Source organism: Trichomycterus rosablanca, chromosome 7 (assembly GCF_030014385.1).
Source record: "Trichomycterus rosablanca isolate fTriRos1 chromosome 7, fTriRos1.hap1, whole genome shotgun sequence".
NCBI lineage: Eukaryota > Metazoa > Chordata > Actinopteri > Siluriformes > Trichomycteridae > Trichomycterus > Trichomycterus rosablanca.
The window spans coordinates 40066886-40085657 of NC_085994.1; the positions used below are offsets into that span (position 1 = coordinate 40066886).

The window sequence follows — 18772 nt, forward strand, 5'->3', positions numbered from 1 at the left end:
CTAAATGCTAAAAATGTAAATGTTCATTAGATGCAGCTCGTATGAAAACCCGACCTGTACGTGTCAATAAGTATGTGGACTCCCCTCCAATCAACTATATCGAATCATTTATATGCTTCCAATGTATGGCAAACATTTAGGGAAGGTCCTTGTTCCAGCTTGACTGTGCTCCTGTGCTCAATTTGAGCTTTATAATAACATTAAGCACCAGCTGCAACTTTATACTGAATGCTTTTGGGACGAATTGGAATGCTGACTGTGAGCCAGGCTTGTTATAAATGAACAGACACACTCCAATATCACGTGTAAATCCTTTCCAGAAGACTGGAGGCTGTTATAGCTGCAAGTGTTTAGCAGACGCTTTTATCCAGTACACAGTCTAAGCAATTAAGGTTTAGGGCCTTGCTCAAGGGCCCAACAGTGACAACCTGGCAGTGGTGGGGTTTAAACCAGCGATCTTCTGATTACTAGTCCAGTATCTTAACCACTAGGCTACAGCTGCTTTTCTTACACACTGATCAGCCATAACATTATGACCACCTCCTTATGACCCCCACAGAGCAGGTATTATTTAGGTGGTGGATGATTCTCAGCACTGCAGTGACACTGACATGGTGGTGGTGTGTTAGTGTGTGTTGTGCTGGTATGAGTGGATCAGACACAGCAGCGCTGCTGGAGTTTTAAACACCGTGTCCACTCACTGTCCACTCTATTAGACACTCCTACCTAGTCGGTCCACCTTGTAGATGTAAAGTCAGAGACGATCGCTCATCTATTGCTGCTGTTTGAGTCGATCATCTTCTAGACCTTCATCAGTGGTCAGAGGACGCTGCCCATGGGGCGTTGTTGGCTGGATGTTTTTGGTTGCTGGACTATTCTCAGTCCAGCAGTGACACTGAGGTGTTTAAAAAAAACTCCAGCAGCGCCACCACCATGTCAGCGTCACTGCAGTGCTGAGAATGATCCACCACCTAAATAATACTCTGTGGTGGTCCTGTGGGGGTCCTGACCATTGAAGAACAGGGTGAAAGGGGGTAGTATGTAGAGAAACAGATGGACTACAGTCAGTAATTGTAGAACTACAAAGTGCTTCTATATGGTAAGTGGAGCTGATAATATGGACAGTGAGTGTAAAAACAAGGAGGTGGTTTTAATGTTATGGCTGAAATGAATAAATGAACAGGTACAACTCCCTGAATCTGATGATCTGAATCTGATCTCATCTGACGTATCGATGACGTTCCAAACTCAACAAAATGTGACGTGTCCATAAAGTAAAGACGACGGGCGTCCTGGAATAAAACGCACCAGTGATCAAACTCTCATGATTGGCCAGCTGATGTCCTGTAGACTCACACCGTGTATGAAAAATCACAACAAAGAATCTCGGTTTTATTGAAGGTTTTTTATTAATGTTCTGGACTGATGTTCTTCAAAATCGTCTCATCCTCCACTGATCTTCTCCAGCTCTACATTTCTTCCTGTCCGGTGGGGTCTGATCTGGTCAGGTCTGATGTTCTGGACCGCCGGCGCTCGTTTCTGGTTTAAAAGGAAAGATCAGGAAAGGTTAGCGTGCATGTCCTCGTCGGTTCCTCGTCTCTCGTGACGATCTTGATCCGTTCTCATGTTCACCTTGTTTGTTCTCCTTCTTATAGTTGATTTTACGGCCTCGTCCGCGAGTTCCTCTCCTGACCTTCTTCCTCTTCTTGGTGGAATCTTCGGTGTTGTTCTGAGGAACGTTTCTGCTCATTTGATCGTCCTCATCTTCAGAATAAGAACAACAGCAATTCAGAGATGCAGCAGAAGGAACGTCATGTGACCGGTGCTCTATACAGAGAAAATCTGGCAACATCTCGGTTCTGTATTTACCTTGAGGTACGAGGCTCATCATTTTTTCAATCTTCTGCTCTTCAGCAGCTTCCACTTGAGCTTCAGCTCCTGTCTCCAGAGGTTGGCCGATCTTTAGAATCAGCTTCAGGTGACGCTCGATGCTTTTTGTGATGGGTTCAGCCTTCGCTTCACCATCCTTCACTTCCATCACCCGGGTTCCTGCTTCAGCTTCTGTCTTCAGAGGTTGGCCGATCTTTAGAATCAGCTTCAGGTGACGCTCGATGCTTTTTGTGATGGGTTCAGCCTTCGCTTCACCATCCTTCACTTCCATCACCCGGGTTCCTGCTTCAGCTCCTGTCTTCAGAGGTTGGCCGATCTTTAGAATCAGCTTCAGGTGACGCTCGATGCTTTTTGTGATGGGTTCAGCCTCCGCTTCACCATCCTCCACTTCCATCAACTGGTTTCCTGCTTCAGCTCCTGTCTCCAGAGGTTGGCCGATCTTTAGAATCAGCTTCAGGTGACGCTCGATGCTTTTTGTGATGGGTTCAGCCTTCGCTTCACCATCCTTCACTTCCATCACCCGGGTTCCTGCTTCAGCTCCTGTCTCCAGAGGTTGGCCGATCTTTAGAATCAGCTTCAGGTGACGCTCGATGCTTTTTGTGATGGGTTCAGCCTCCGCTTCACCATCCTTCACTTCCATCAACTGGTTTCCTGCTGTAAAGTAAAAATTCTGACATGAATTCACAACTCGTTCTTCTGATCTTCTGACATCCATCGATCATCGTTCCTGTTACTCACCCAGCAGATCATCACGTGGGCCAGTCTCGTCCGGGTGGACGTTCAGAATCTCCACGGTGGCTTCAGCTTCAGCTTCCACCATGTTCTCACCCGGCAGTTCATCATGTGGGTCCGTCTCGTCCGGGCAGACGTTCAGAATCTCCTCTGTGGCTTCAGCTTCAGCTTCCACCATGTTCTCACTCGGCAGTTCATGATGTGGGTCCGTCTCGTCCGGGCGGACGTTCAGAATCTCCACGGTGGCTTTAGCTTCAGCTTCCACCATGTTCTCACTTGGCAGTTCATGATGTGGGTCCGCCTCGTCCGGGCGGACGTTCAGAATCTCCATGGTTGCTTCATCATGTGGGCTTGCTGTCACTAGAGGTTGTTCGACCTTTAGAATCAGCTTCAGGTGACGCTCGATGCTTTTTGTGATGGGTTCAGCCTCCGCTTCACCATCCTCCACTTCCATCAACTGGTTTCCTGCTTCAGCTCCTGTCTCCAGAGGTTGGTCGACCTTTAGAATCAGCTTCAGGTGACGCTCGATGACCTTTGTGATGGGTTCAGCCTCCGCTTCACCATCCTCCACTTCCATCAACTGGTTTCCTGCTGTAAAGTAGAAATTCTGACATGAATTCTCAGCTCGTTCTTCTGATCTTCTGACATCCATCGATCGTTCCTGTTACTCACCCGGCAGTTCATCATGTGGGTCTGTCTCGTCCGGGCAGACGTTCAGAATCTCCTCGATGGCTTCAGCTTCAGCTTCCACCACGTTCTCAACCAGCAGTTCATCACGTGGGTCCGTCTTGTCCAGGCGGACGTTCAGAATCTCCACGGTGTCTTCAGCTTCCACCACGTTCTCACCCAGTAGTTCATCACGTGGGTCCGTCTCGTCCGGGTGGACGTTCAGAATCTCCACGGTGTCTTCAGCTTCCACCACGTTCTCACCCAGTAGTTCATCACGTGGGTCCATCTCGTCCGGGTGGACGTTCAGAATCTCCACGGTGTCTTCAGCTTCCACCACGTTCTCACCCAGTAGTTCATCACGTGGGTCCGTCTCGTCCGGGTGGACGTTCAGAATCTCCACGGTGTCTTCAGCTTCAGCTTCCATCACATTCTCACCCGGCAGTTCATCACGTGGGACCGTCTCGTCCGGGTGGACGTTCAGAATCTCCACAGTGTCTTCAGCTTCAGCTTCCATCATGTTCTCACCCGGCAGTTCATCACGTGGGACCGTCTCGCCCGGGTGGACGTTCAGAATCTCCACGGTGTCTTCAGCTTCAGCTTCCACCAGGGTCATGATTTCAGACCTTGGCTTGTCTACGGTTATATTTAGCAGATCTTCAAGGTGCTCTAGGTGCTTCATGAAATTTCCATCAACCCGATCCAAGTCAGCTTTCTTTGGCTCTTCAAGAGCTTCAGCTTCAGCCTCAGCTTCACCATCTATCTCGTTCTCCTTCAGGTTGAAGGTCATGAGCTCACGGGGTGCTTCACCCTCCGCTTCACCGTCTTCGCACTCCAGAAGCTTCACAATGTTTCCTTCATTCTTATCCAGGTCCTTCATTGGCTCTTCAAGAGCTTCAGCCTCAGCTTCACCATCTATCACATTCTCTCTCAGATTGAAGGTCATGAGCTCACTTGGTGCTTTACTCTCAGCCTCACCATCTTTGCGCTCCAGGAGCTTCATGATGTTTCCATCAACCCCATCTAAGTCAGCGTTCATTGGCTCTTCAAGAGCTTCAGCTTCAGCCTCAGCTTCACCATCTATCTCGTTCTCCTTCAGGTTAAAGTTCATGAGCTCACTGGTCACTTCACTCTCCGCCTCACCATCTTTACATTCCAGAAGCTTCACAATGCTTCCTTCAACCCCATCCAAGTCAGCTTTCATCGGTTCTTTAAGAGCATCAGCTTCAGCCTCAGCTTCACCATCTATCTCGTTCTCCTTCAGGTTGAAGTTCATGAGCTCACTGGGTGCTTCACTCTCGGCTTTACCATCTTTGCGCTCCAGGAGCTTCATGATGTTTCCTTCTATCTCATCCATGTCCTTTATCGGCTCTTCAAGCGCTTCAGCCTCAGCTTGACTCTCTATGCTTCCCTCAACCTCATCCAGGTCAGCCTTCATCAGTTCTTCAAAAGCTTCAGCTTCTCCGTTCTTCTCCAGGTCGAGCTTCATTGGCTCGTTCGGTGCTGTAGCCTCAGCTTCATTAATCTCAAGCAACATCTGGTTTTCTTCATCACACCAGGAAATGCTTTTACGGTCCGTCAGATCTTCACCTTCATTGTCCTTGTACTCAGCTTCAGCCTCAGCTTCAGAGTACATCACCATTTCATCGGCTTCTTCTACAATAAACAAACAAACCAGATTATAGACGTGAGCACTGATGTTTATGTGCAGCTTGAATGCACCAATAAATACACAATATGACCAAAAGTATTTGGACACCGGGCCATGAGCTTGTTGGACGTCCCATTTCAAAAACAATCACGACCTTAATGTGATACAACAGCATGAGAATGGATTCATGTACTCACCCTGATGCTGGCTAATCATCTCCTCACTGTCTCCAACATGGTCAGAGTCCTCCAGCCTGCCAGCATCAACGTTCTCCTCCAGCGGTTCCACAATGTCACCACCATCATCAGACCGCTGTGGATCTTTTCTATCTTCAGCCTCCTGATGAAGCTTCCCTTCACCGTCCACCTTGCGCTTCTTACGGAAGATCCTCATCAGTCTCCCCCAGCTCCACTTCTTTTTCTTCAGTTTTTTGGCTTCATTGATCTGGGCCTGGTTCTCAGGTGGGGCCCCGTAGGACCCGTCGTCCGGGTCGTCCGGCTCAGAAGAGCGGCGACGGGACCTGGACCACCAGCGACTCAGACAGCTCATGGCAGCGACTGTTCTCATCGACGTCCTGACACAGAATGATCAGAAAATAAATACCTGCAGCTCCTCTATTATGACATCACAACATTCTATCATCGCAGCAGTAACCTGTGCTGTAATGTAGACGGCTCTGGCCTATAGAATTCACACTGAATCTCACATACAGTCAGATTTATGTCCTTTTTAATGTATATTTTATATTTTAATACTAATTTGACACTTTTGATCATTTATTATCACACTTTTACACTCAGTTCCTTTATCAGAAACGTTTATTTACAATAAATCTGATTCATCTTTCATCTCATCCACAGCCTGATGATAGGTTATCTCATATTTAATACTGTTAGATTTAATATCACTTCATTATTTGCTCCTGTTTTGTCTCTTTTTGATTTATTTCACTCAGATTAATTTTATTTGATTGAATTTTTGGAAGCTGAACTGACATCCACACTGTACACGATCACACTGGAGCTACAGAACAGAAAGTGCAGCTAATTTTCTGCATTTAATGAGTCTCTGAACACATGATCTTTGAAGAACATGTGCCCCCCCCCCTTCCAAAAAAAAACCCTATACACCCCCCAGTACCTGTCCTGTAGTTTAAATACCGCGGTATTAATGTGTCGACACTCAAAACGTTGATCTTAGTGTGTAAATCATTAACAGTTCATAGTGAACAAGATTAAACATGAATCAGACCAGACTGACGGACTAATCAACAAGTTAAGGTCTCGGGTTTAAATTGGGGGGAGGGGGGGGGTAGAGGATTAGATTTAGGTTTAAAACATGGGGCGAGAGGATTAGGGTTAGGGTGAACCTTGGGTAAAGGATTAGCGTTAGAGCCTAGGGTATAAAATGGGGGGGGGGGGGGGGGGGGGGTTAGAGTTAGGGCCTCAGGTTTAAAATGGGGGTGAGGTTTAGGGTTAGGGCCTCAGGTTTAAAATGTGGGGGCATGAGGATTAGGGTTAGGGTAAACCTCGGGTTTAAAATGTGGGGGCATGAAGATTAGATTCAGGGCTTTGGGTTTAAAATGAAGGGGGTGAGGATTAGGGTTAGGGTAAACCTCAGATTTAAAATGGAGGGGTAGAGTAAGAGTCTCGGATTTAAATGGGGGGGGGGGGGGGTGAGGATTAGAGTTAGGGCCTCAGGTTTAAAATGAGGGGGAATGAGGATTAGAGTTAGGGCCTCGGGTTTAAAATGGGGGGGTGAGGATTAGGGTTAGGGTAAACCTCGGGTTTAAAATGGGGGGTAGAGTTAGGGCCTTGGGTTTTAGATGGGGGGGGGGGGGGTGAGGATTAGAGTTAGGGCCTTGGGTTTTAGATGGGGGGGTGAGGATTAGGGTTAGGGCCTTGGGTTTAAAATGTGGGGGGTGAGGGTTAGACTTAGGGCCTCAGGTTTGAAATGAGGGGTGAGGATTAGGGTTAGGGTCAGGGCCTTGGGTTTAAAATGTGGGGGCATGAGGATTAAGGTTAGGGGGTAAACCTCGAGGGGTAGAGTTAGGCCCTCGGCTTTAAAATGAGGGGGGTGAGGGTTAGAGATAGGGCCTCAGGTTTAAAATGGGGGGGGGGGGGGGGGGTTAGGGTTAGGGTTAGGGTCTTGGGTTTAAAATGTGGGGGCATGAGGATTAGGGTTAGGGTAAACCTCGGGTTTAAAATGGGGGGGTAGAGTTAGGGCCTCGGGTTTGATTCAGGTTCATACTGGAGCTAGGTGTCCCACACGTGTCCACAGTGGACTGTACAGTGATCACTGTACGTTGGTGTGTGTGGGTGTGTGTGTGTGTGTGTGTGTGACACATCAGTGGTCTGAACAATGCACCATGACTAATGCTCACCTCAGGCTGCAGCTGGGTCGTGTCTCAATATGACAGGTAGTGACACATGTTTACCACACACACACACACACACACACACACACACATACATACATACACACACACACACACTCAGTTGTGGCACGCGACAGCTGCTGCAGAAACACTCGGGTTACACGGTGGATGTTGCGGTGCTGATGTGAAGCGTGTCGCCCTGACCGTCAGTCCTTATTATTCATTGTACAGCAGTGTGTGTGTGTGTGTGTGTGTGTGTGTGTGTGTGTGTGTGTGTGTGTAGGGGGTTTACTGTCGTCACCGCTGGCCCAGTTTGCATTGATTGAAAATGCCACCTACAACAACAAGCTCTTTCACAAAAGACGCATGAATCACACACACACACACACACACACACACACACACACACACACACACACACACACCTAGGTGTAATAAATCACAGCCAATTCACCTTCTGCATGGTCTGCACGTATGGGAGTTTGGAGGAAACCGAATTCGAATCCCTTGTTACTACACAGCGCCCACTCTTCCACCTCGGTCACTTAGTGACATGCACACTAGATGGCCAAAAGTATGTAGACGTACATCTGACCATGAGCTGGCTGGACATCCTATTAACTGTTTTTTACTGTTTACTGTTTACTCAAAGGAGGATTTGTGGATCAGGCACCCAGTCAGCGTTCCGATTCATCCTGAATGTGTTCAGTGGGGTCCAGTGGAGTTCCACCACACCAAACTCGTCAAATTAAGACTTTATGAAGCTCGCTTTGAGCACGGAGCATCCTGAAATCACATCATTTTAATACAACTATCATTATTATCATGATTATATTGTGTATTTAGTATCAAAACAAGCATCTGTGTTACGAATGCAGTTTTGCTTGTTGTGTTTTGTCAGTGGTGGTGAATTCGAACCCCGGACAATGAATGCTCTCTTTATTTCCTGAATTATTCTGCTTCACCCACTCAGATCCTAAATTATGGCTGAAATGCAGTAAATTTATTTAAAATATCTGAGCAGAATTACAAACATTAGTGCGCAGACAGACAGAAGCGCTGATCTGTGAATGATGCAGCTGAATATTTATCATCTCTGCATGTTTTTATTACATTTCTCACATTCTACAGCTCTGATGTGGGTGAGACAGACAGAGGCAGACAGACTATGAGCTCACACACCCTGAACTCAACCTCACCAAACACTCTTGGGATGAACTGAATGTGTACAAATTCCTACAGACAATCTTCAGTGATGACGAATCCATTTATTTTAGAAATGTTAGCTAGGAAGCAAGTCCACAGCGGCGGTGCTCTTAGCCTTGCCGAGGACTCAACAGTCACGTCCGGGTGTGTCTGACACAGGGTGGGATGCAACAGCGACCCCTGCTGTCTGGTCGAGCTGCTGGTATGAGTAGTGGAGGAACACTTGGAGTACAGCATGACTCTCCAAATATATAAAGGCTCTCTGGAAGTATCCAACACTGACTGGTGTAAAGAAGCAGCCAGCAATTTCAGGTGTGGCGTAGGTGCTAGTCTGGAGCTCTCCTTGGTCAGCGTGGATGATGGTGCAATTGGGAGAAAAAGGGGAGGATGCATACAAAAAATGAAAGTTGCCCCACAGTGACAGTTTGGTGGCTGTGGGGCTTAAACTTGGGTGTGGGAGACAGTTAAATGTCCTTGTTTGGGACGTAGACCTCTCCTAATGAGCCCTGATAATGGACCTGACTTTGGGACTTAACACTAACGGACCAGATTAAGAAACCCCTCAAAAGAGAATTGCATTTTTGGGAGGAAAATAGATACAACAAGAGGACTCTTGGAGATTTTGCTCATGAACTTGGATGGGAAGACAGAGCGGACGTGCTATTGCTCGCTGACGCAGATAAGAAGAGAAAAATTCAACAAATTTAAAATTTTTAGTCTGATTCGTGCAAAATTTGGATCCGCTAGCACACCAGCGCAGAGATTCTGAACACCCCGGTTCGTATCTCGGCTCTGTTGCCAGTCGGCTGGGCGCCATCTAGCAGGCACAACTGGCAGTGCCTGCAGCAGACAGAAATTGGCTGTGTAAGGTCTGCTGGGTGGGATGTCCGGACTAAGTGAGTGGGGTCTTTAAATGCTGTGTAACGACCCCGGTGTAAAGAAGGGGTCCACTAGGACTGCACACGTGTCAGAGGGCACGCAACTCAGACAAAATCATTTATTCTTCTGAATGTATTTCAGATCCAGCGGTTTCATAAACAACGATTCTTTGTTAAATGCATTATGGCAACATTTCTAGAACAGTAAAAGTGTCAGCACCTGGACGAACTGACCGTTCAGCGTATCGAGGTCAGACGTTCACGCAACAGGACCAAACCGAAACAACAGAATGTAACTTCCTGCTGAATGTGGAGAAGAATGAGCAAGGTAGAAGAATAACAGTGACCGTCACTTTGTTCTTCTCGTCTCCGCGGCGGAGAGAAAATCCGAGAAAACGTGACGCTGAGACGTGAAAGTGGGTCAGAACCGGGATACAGACCTGACCTGGATTCTACACACACACACACACCTGATCATGTGACCCAGTTCTGACATCGACATGAAGGACTGAATGAAAGATGAAAAAATTATTTTTTTTAATCAATCGCTTTATCCTGGTCAGGGTTACAGCAGGTCCAGGTCTACCTGGAAACAATAGATGCAGGGCAGGAACACCCTGGACAGGGAGTCGATCCATCGCGGCACTTCGGACAGTTTCTGCGTACCTCAGGCATAGCCGATCATGTCTGCGTAGACGCCGGCCGGGCCGATAGCACAGCTGAGATCTGGGTTCGAACGGGCCAGCGTAACAGAGCGCTACGCCTCCTAGTGCGCTGGTGTTCGTTTTCCATGACTGAACGACTGGAAAACAAAACAAAAAACAACCATGAATCTGAATTTCTTTACTAGTTTATTGTGTGTTTACTGAGAATCTGCAGGGTCAAAAATATATAGACACCAGAGTAGGGCAGTGGTTGCTCAGAGGTTAAGGTTCTGGTCTAAGAATCAGAAGGTTGCCAGTTGAAGCTTTGCCACTGTTGGACCCCTGAGCAAGACCCCTCAATTGCTCAAACTATGTTCAGTCATAATTGTAAGTCGCTTTGGATTTTTTATTAATGTGGTTGTGAAAGTTCTACAATGTCTGAGCTTTTTTCGGCACAACCTCCTGACTGCTCATTACTGATTATGATTGGCTGCAGATCATGACTTCTCTGTGTCCATACATAAAGGGTGAGTTTGTCTGCAACCACTAAAAAAGTGCATTGAATAGTGGCCTTCCCCAAACTGTTGGAAGCTTATAATTTCTTTTTTTTCTTAGACCAAGAGACACCTGAACTTAAATAAATTGAATAGTTAGCAGTGGTGTCCACATACTTTTGAACTCGGCACATTTGTGATGAGGTGATCTCTAAAACACTGGACGTGAGTCGGTTTGATGTCGCTTTTCTGAAGCCCTCGGACCTCCTGCCTAACGAGGGTGTTCATCACTCTGACAGTAAACGCTAAGTGCTCCACAGCTTCGCCTCCGAGGGTTTTGGAAAGTCAGGCCGCCGAAACCCAAACGCCTTTGATCTCGCCGCGCAGGAGTGCATTAAAGGAAGCTTACTCACACAAAGGGGGCGTAGGAGAGGATCCGAAAAGCACCCGCGTTTACCCGCTGACTCAGACCCGGTTTAAAGGCTACAGCTGCTCCCGTTCGATCCTCGGTACGGCAGCTGAGGAACATCTCGCCCTCTCGAAACTCCTCACAGCTGCACCTCTCAATCCGAGGGGGAAAAATTCCGCGCATAGTGCAAATGATCCCGAATATACAGTCGCCCAGTACGGCCCGAGCTCGTGCCCTGACTTTTATAGGTTCATTATAAAGCACCAGTACTGAACGCACTGTGGTACTTGCAGTGGACACGTCCCAATCCACACACGATATTGTTTGCGGTTTGAGACACATCAGTGTCCTGAAAACAAGTCCACTTGTGTCCAATTGCAGCTCGTCGCTCTCTTGTCACTGCCGCCGCCCTCACTTCCGGTCAAGAATGGCCTAAGGAGGTCATGCCCCCTGTCCACAATTCGCCCCTGGAACACTTCTTTTCACCTGCTAGGGGTGGGGTCTTGCGTAGGCACCCGGCCGGCTGATAGCAGCACTGCAATTCGAAATCAAAAGCCCCAGATCTCAGCACTGGTGGGCTAGCGTGTTTTACACCCTTCTAACCTTCTTTATTTTTGTTATTGACACGATCGACAGAATGCCTCACTCATTCACTCAGCAGAGAAGAGATTCTCCGAGGGAAAAGATCAAAGGCTCTGTCATCCCTAAGATCCTTTTTTTTGGGCTGACTTCAAAGGAAATTAGTGTCCCGTGTGGAATAAAGGAGGTTTAGTCCTTTTCTTTAAAATAAAGACTCCGCCACAATGAGCGGCGTCCGCACACCTGTACCTGCTTTAGCTTCTGATGTTTTTAACTGCGGCTTTCAAACTGTGAGGAGACACCAGGAGCAAATCCTGAACTGTACAGTAAACTAAATAATACAGAAGTAAGAATATTACTCAAAAAAAAATTAAAGTCGAAAAGATTCCTCCTGTTAATCAGAGCACCAGATCAGATCAGATTCAAATATTTAGTCTAAATAAACAATAAAACATCAATTAAAACTCATTTATTTATTTATGGTTTACATTCTATCATACACAAGCTGCTTTTATCTGTGTCATCTACACTATGCGGTCAAAAGTATGTAGACACTTGACCATGAGCTTGAGGGACATTCCAAAGCCATTGGCATTAATATAGCAAGGCTTTTTATACGTCTGTTGGAATTTGTGGCCAATTAGTCAGTACTGGCACTTGGCTTGCAGTCAGTATTCTAATTCATCCCAAAGGGTTGAGGTCAGAACTCGCTTTGTGCACATGAACAATCATACTGGAGACCTAAAGGGCCTTTCCCAAACTTTTGGGATGAATCGGAACATCAAATGCAAGCCAGGCTTTCTCATGCAGCATCAGTTCATGCTTTATTGACTATGTGTGCACAAATTCCTGCACCTTTATTTTTATTGCACGGTGGCACACAGCAAGAAGGTCCTGAGTTCGATTTCCAGGTGGAGCGGTTTGTGTCCTGTCTGTGTGGGTTTCCTCCTGAGGCTCCGGTTTTCTCCCACAGTCCAAAAACATGCAAGTGAGCTGAATTGGAGATACTAAATTGTCCGTGACTGTGTTTGACATTAAAAACATGAGCCGATAAACTACCTGTTCTAAACATGACAAGTGTAAAACATGACGTTAAAATCCAAATAAATAAATAAATACATTTTGAATGGGTTGTCCTGCTATGTTCTCCATGTTCAGGTGTCCACATACTTTCGGTCACATAGTGTACATCTAAATTTTGTCTAAAATAGTATCGACTGTGGCGCATGGTCTTTGTATATTAGCAGCTGTTGGGGTCCCCAGGGGCTTTTGCCGAAATCTTTAGAGCCCTGTTGGCACGTGTGCTGCGGCTTCAGATGAACAATAGTCTTAAAACACGTCCCAACACAGCTGCTCCTGCAGACACGCTTTCATTCTGCTCTCGCTGGATGAATAGGAGTGGGTATGTAGCGTGCGCGGAGGGGCGTGGGCGCTGGTGGTTGTGGGTGGTGGTTGTTCTGTAAAAGAAAGGACCCACTTTGTCCCAAATGTCTGCTCTGCAAATCAAAAAGAGGCCGAGAGTGAACATGACGTCTGCTGCTGCTGCGGCCGCATAGATTTACTGATATTTGCTCTTCTGATGTACTCTGTCTGTGTGTACCTCAACAGACCTTTAATAGGAGTGTTTTGTACTGAGCTTTTCACTGAACTTTCATAAAAACGCATTTGTTTTGTTTAAACTTCTGTGTGGGTGCAGAACAGGTACAGCAAACACAGCATTATTATAAAGTTGTCTTGTTTTATTATTATTATTGTATAGCTCTTTTTACAATGAACGTCGTCTCATATCAACTTTATGAAGAACAACAGTGGCAAGGAAAACTCCCTAAATATTACAAATCATAAATCTTTAAAAGAACCAGTAATTATTACAATTCCCACCTCCAACACCGTCAACAAACCTGAGTGATTGTATGTGAGAGGCAGAATAACAGCAACCTAGAACCCCAGTACCGGAGCAACACAGCCCTGATTTACTAATACTAATCAAAAGCCTCGTCTAAATAAATATGTTTTAATCTGGACTTAAACATTGAGACTCAATTAAGTGTCTAAAAATGTGGAGATTGTGCAGTTTTGGGACCATGTATGCAAACGCTCTTACTCTAGCTGTTCATTTTTAATTTTAGGAATGAAAAGCCCTGCTGCTGTAAACGCAGTAAAGGCGCGAAGTTGTCGTGCTCAATAAGCTCACTCAAATACTTGATAACTACTAACAAACTTCTAAACGAGCTGCAACCTTTTAAAGTGTGGAAAAAATCGTTTACGTTTGGGTTTATTTCTGCCCACAGCTGTGGCGACCGATAATATCTATAGTACCCACAAAAGACAATAAACCTTGGAAATGGTTTGTTTGTTTGTTTGTTTGTTTATTAGGATTTTAACGTCATGTTTTACACTTTGGTTACATTCATGACAGGAACGGTAGTTATTCATTATACAAGATTCATCAGTTCAAGTTTAATATCAAACACAGTCATGGACAATTTTGTATCTCCAGTTCACCTCACTTGCACGTCTTTGGACTGTGGGAGGAAACCGGAGCACCCGGAGGAAACCCACACAGACACGGGGAGAACCTGGAAATGGTACTACTTGATTTGCAATTTGCACATCTGTTTTTATTTGCACAGCTTTAATTGCACACAATGTCTATAACGGCACCTTTTAGTCTACCCCCCCCCCCCCCCCTTTAGTTTTTGTTCTGTTAGATGTCTTATATTCTTATTATATTATTATATTATTCTTATTTTATATAATTACATTTTTATATGTTTTTTTAGATTTCTATTACATTACTGTAATACTGTCTTTTATTCTGTCCTGTACTAAATTGTAACGTCGTCGTGTGATGTTTGAGATAATTGTAAACTGCTGCTGTAACACCACAATTTCCCTTCGGGGATCAATAAAGTAATCAATCAATTAATCAATCAATAAATAGAAGTAAATAACAACCCTAAACCCTAAAAAATCACAGTGCTTCTTGCATTTACTTTGCTTTTTATTTTCCTTGCAGACAGTATGATAGTATGAACCCAAAATCTTTCATGATTTGTTTGGTCATCTTAATTTTATTTATTAATAAACATTAATTCCTGCATTTCAGGTCTGCAGCACATTCTAATAAAGTTGTATTTGCATTTTCCATGCAGACCCAACTTGATTTGATCCTAAATTACTTCATGTGAAGAGTCTAATATGAGACAAAGAACCATAAAACAGTGTGAATAGTGTGTATGTGTGTGTGGGGGGGTGTGAATAGTTTTTCAGGATGCTGTACTGTAAGTAATTTGGTGCTCTCAGGCGGTATGTAGGTCAGGTAGATGTTTTGATTCGTTCTGTACATGATGCAACACACCCTCCAAAACAGCTCACACATTTCACCACATCTCATCATGGAACTACCCTGTAATCTCCCTGTAACCGTAGCAACAACACTGGGGTTACTGGTGAACCGGGGCTTCCCAGTATCCCTCTCCATGTGCTGCCCATGCAAAACATTCCTCGGATACCCCTCACTCAGCTCTGGGACTGGGTGGGATAGCGGCGGCATCAACCAATCAGAGACCGGGAACCGTGGGCATGAGGCGGACGGTAACAGGGCTCTGATTGGCTGTCGGGAATTTCTGAGTGCAGTAAGTGTTGTTGCTGATGAAGTGATCTGATCCTGATTAAAGTTGTTTTTATTTAAACAGATGCTTATACAGACAACAAAAACAAGAGACAAAATAACAGATATAAAGCTTTAAAAGCTGCTACAGATTAACCCTGTCCTGCTGTTTTCTTTGTTTTGTTCTCCCCTTAATTAATGGTATTTAATGGGGCAGGACCCTCGGGTGGGGTGGTGGGTTGGCAGGAGGAGAGTTGAAACATTAAATTAACCATGAAAATAAATGACTTTTACAATAAACATTGATTTTATTAAGAATTCTGATGTGATATTGTTCTTGTATCTCTGTCCAGCTGCACAACCCAATTATTCCTCAGCTCCAGCTAACAGACAGATAACATCACGTTTTGTTTAATGATTGGAAACAATCAGAAATTTAATATGACAGAGGCACAAAAGAAGCTTTTTACATCACTATGGCTAATCTGACTTTAGCTGGTAACCAGCATCAACCAACTGGTTAGAGTGGTTAAAGCTGATCAAGCTGACCTGGTTCAATGGTTTAAGATTTGTTTTAGATGCAGGTTTATTTAGTGTATCAACCACATATAGCTGAATATAGCAAAAACTACAGTTTATAATGCAAACTTTTATTTAAGACTTTTATTTATTTAATGTTTGACTTTTGTTTGTTTTACATTTGTTTGTAGTTCTGATCACATTTAAACCTAAAATAAATTTAATCCAGAAATAACTTAAAGCAACAGTTTAGAAGAGTGTAAGGGTCTGGAGGTGAAAGAAGGACACGAAGACGTTTACCAATCACATACAGCCCCCTCAATCAAACACATACAGCCCTCTCAACCAATCAGATACAGCCCTCTCAACCAATCACATACAGCCCTCTCTACCAATCACATACAGCCCTCTCACCCAATCACATACAACCCTCTCAACCAATCACATACAGCCCTCTCTACCAATCACATACAGCCCTCTCACCCAATCACATACAACCCTCTCAACCAATCACATACAACCCTCTCAAGCAATCACATACAGCCCTCTCTACCAATCACAAACAACGCTCTCAACCAATCACATACAGCCCTCTCAACCAATCACATACAGCCCTCTCTACCACATACAGCCCTCTCAATCAATCACATACAGCCCTCTCAACCAATCACATACAGCCCTCTCTACCAATCACATACAGCCCTCTCTACCAATCACATACAGCCCTCTCTACCAATCACATACAGCCCTCTAAACCAATCACATACAGCCCTCTAAACCAATCACATACAGCCCTGTCAACCAATCACATACAGCTCTCTCAACCAATCACATACAGCTCTCTCAACCAATCACATACAGCTCTCTCAACCAATCACATACAGCACCAATCACCTATTTAATTTTTAATTATTTTATACAGTTATTAGTACCACAGCATGAAAGAAAGTAAAACATCAACATATACACACACCTGCAGAGACCAAAACTTAACTTCATGTGGTAGTGTGTGTGTGTGTGTGTGTGTGTGTGTGTGTGTGTGTGTTGTGGTTTTGTACACAGCTGAATTTTGGGAGGTCCCAATAGACCCACCACACAGGATACAGCTGCACACTGCACGACACTAACATCAACCTCTGTTACCTTCATCTGAGTTACAGGAAAGCCAAAAGTATTTGGACATGAATATGAACTTTGTAAACTGGTTGTTTGTATGATGTTATGAACTTTGTAAACTGGTCTTAAACTCGTATCGAAAGCCGTTTTGTCTTAAGTTTCACGTCCCACAGTCCGTCGGGGTCTTAATGTAAATGAGATCCAAGGTAGCAGATCCAGGAAATCTCTTCCTGCTGGTGTAGGTGACACAACCAGAGGAGCGACTGCTTTTTCACATGGGTGATATAGGTGTTTCATGACCTTTTACCCTTGCTTGATGAAATGATCGTTTAACAGATGCTTTGTGTTCCATCTTGTCTTGGGACCCTGTTTTGTGTGACATGCAACAATAGAAGAAATGTGTGGGGGCGAATACTTTTTCACAGCTCTGCTGATTCATGCAGACAGATAAATGAAAACTGATCATTAGACGTTGTGATTAAACCGTCTTTGATGGTGCTCGATAATCCTGATTCACTCCGGGTTGGAGTGTTGCAGCGTCTCTTTACTCTGAGGATCAGACATCAGGGTGAAGGTTTGAGTTTAGATTAAAGCGTGGTTGTGTTTACGCTCCTCTTTTATCTAATCCAGACTGAAGTGAAGCTTTGATATCAGATCAGCGTCAGACTGGAGGATTTCCTTTACCCCTGTATTTGAAGTTTTACTCTCTCTGTAAGTGTCGTTCAGTTCATTGTCAGGGTCGTCGGGTTGGCTGGGTTCATTAGGGTTCATTAGGGATCTTCTGTGTTCCTCCTGGAACCGTGGGTGCCGTCGATTATATACCGTGGGATTATATACCGTATATACCGTGGGTATACGGTCGATTATATACAATCAATAATATGCTTTTGACATATTCTGTCCCAGCATGACTTTGCTTATTCTGCAATGAACATTGGTCCAAGACCCATACCATCCAAGATCAGGACATAACCAAAACCCTTATAACCAACATCAGAGCAAGACCCACACCAACCAACATTAGGACAAGACCAAGACCAAGACATAATGAAGACCCATACCAATCCAGATGAAGACAAGACCAACACCAACAAGATCAAGATATAATCAAGACTGAGACACAATGAAGACCCATATCAATCAGGATGAGGACAAGACAAATACCAACCATGATTAAGACACATTCAAGACAGAGGCATAACAAAGACCCATACAAATCCAGGTCAAGACAAGATCAATACCATCCAAGATTAGGACTTATACAAGACCAGTACCAACCAAGATCAGGTCATTATCAAGACATGGACATAATGAAGACCCATATCAACCAAAATCAAGACAAGACAAATACCATCCAGAACCAAAACCAAGACCAAATAAGGTCAAAACATAACCAAGACCCAAACCAACCAAGATCAGGACAAGACCCATACAATCCAGAACTAATACTTACCCAAGACCAAAACAAGCCAAGATCAGGACATATCCCAGACTCATACCAATCCAGATCAAGACAAGACCCATACCATACAAGATTAGAACATATACAAGACCTATACCAACCAAAATCACTACACCAACCAAAATCAGGACAAGTCCAGTACTAATCAACATCAAGACAAGACCCATACCATCCAGAACCAAGACATAACGGAGACCCATACCAACCAACATCAGGCCAAAACCAATACCAACCAAGATCAGGACAAGACCAAGACCCATACCAACAAAGATCAGGACCAGTACCAACAAAGTACCTCCAAGAATACTTGGTGGAATTTGAGCTCACACATGAACTGCTTCATTCAGGTCTCACCAGGTCACAGCATCTCTACCAGGTTCCAGTCAGAACTTTGATGAGGCTGCTGCAAAATATTCATTCTGTTCCTTTGCTATATCTGTTCTGCTGCAGAACCCAATGACACTTCAGCTCACAGACAGATGACCTTACATCCTCCTCAAGAATGTATCTATCATCAGTGCAGCCCTAACCCGCGT

At 44.8% G+C, this 18772-nt stretch overlaps 1 protein-coding gene across 1 annotated transcript; it reads right to left on the reverse strand.

The window, feature by feature from the left end:
• Positions 1-1386: 1386 nt before the first annotated feature.
• On the reverse strand, positions 1387-5505 carry LOC134318480 (uncharacterized). The gene is made up of 6 exons (XM_062999452.1): positions 5137-5505; positions 3295-4944; positions 2629-3213; positions 1870-2544; positions 1633-1764; positions 1387-1539 (listed from the first exon to the last, which is right to left on the reverse strand). The coding sequence occupies exons 1-6, from the start codon at positions 5486-5488 to the stop codon at positions 1505-1507; spliced, it is 3429 nt and encodes a 1142-aa protein (XP_062855522.1). The 5' UTR covers positions 5489-5505; the 3' UTR covers positions 1387-1504.
• Between the last annotated feature and the right edge of the window lie 13267 nt (positions 5506-18772).

Bases quoted from the DNA above. Each gene is read 5' to 3' on its own strand.
- LOC134318480 (XM_062999452.1), bottom strand. From the start codon at position 5,488: ATGAGCTGTCTGAGTCGCTGGTGGTCCAGGTCCCGTCGCCGCTCTTCT. The intron at 3,214-3,294 runs GTGAGTAACAGG...TCTACTTTACAG, and splicing joins CCCACATGATGAACTGCCGG to CAGGAAACCAGTTGATGGAA. The intron at 2,545-2,628 runs GTGAGTAACAGG...TTTACTTTACAG, and splicing joins CCCACGTGATGATCTGCTGG to CAGGAAACCAGTTGATGGAA.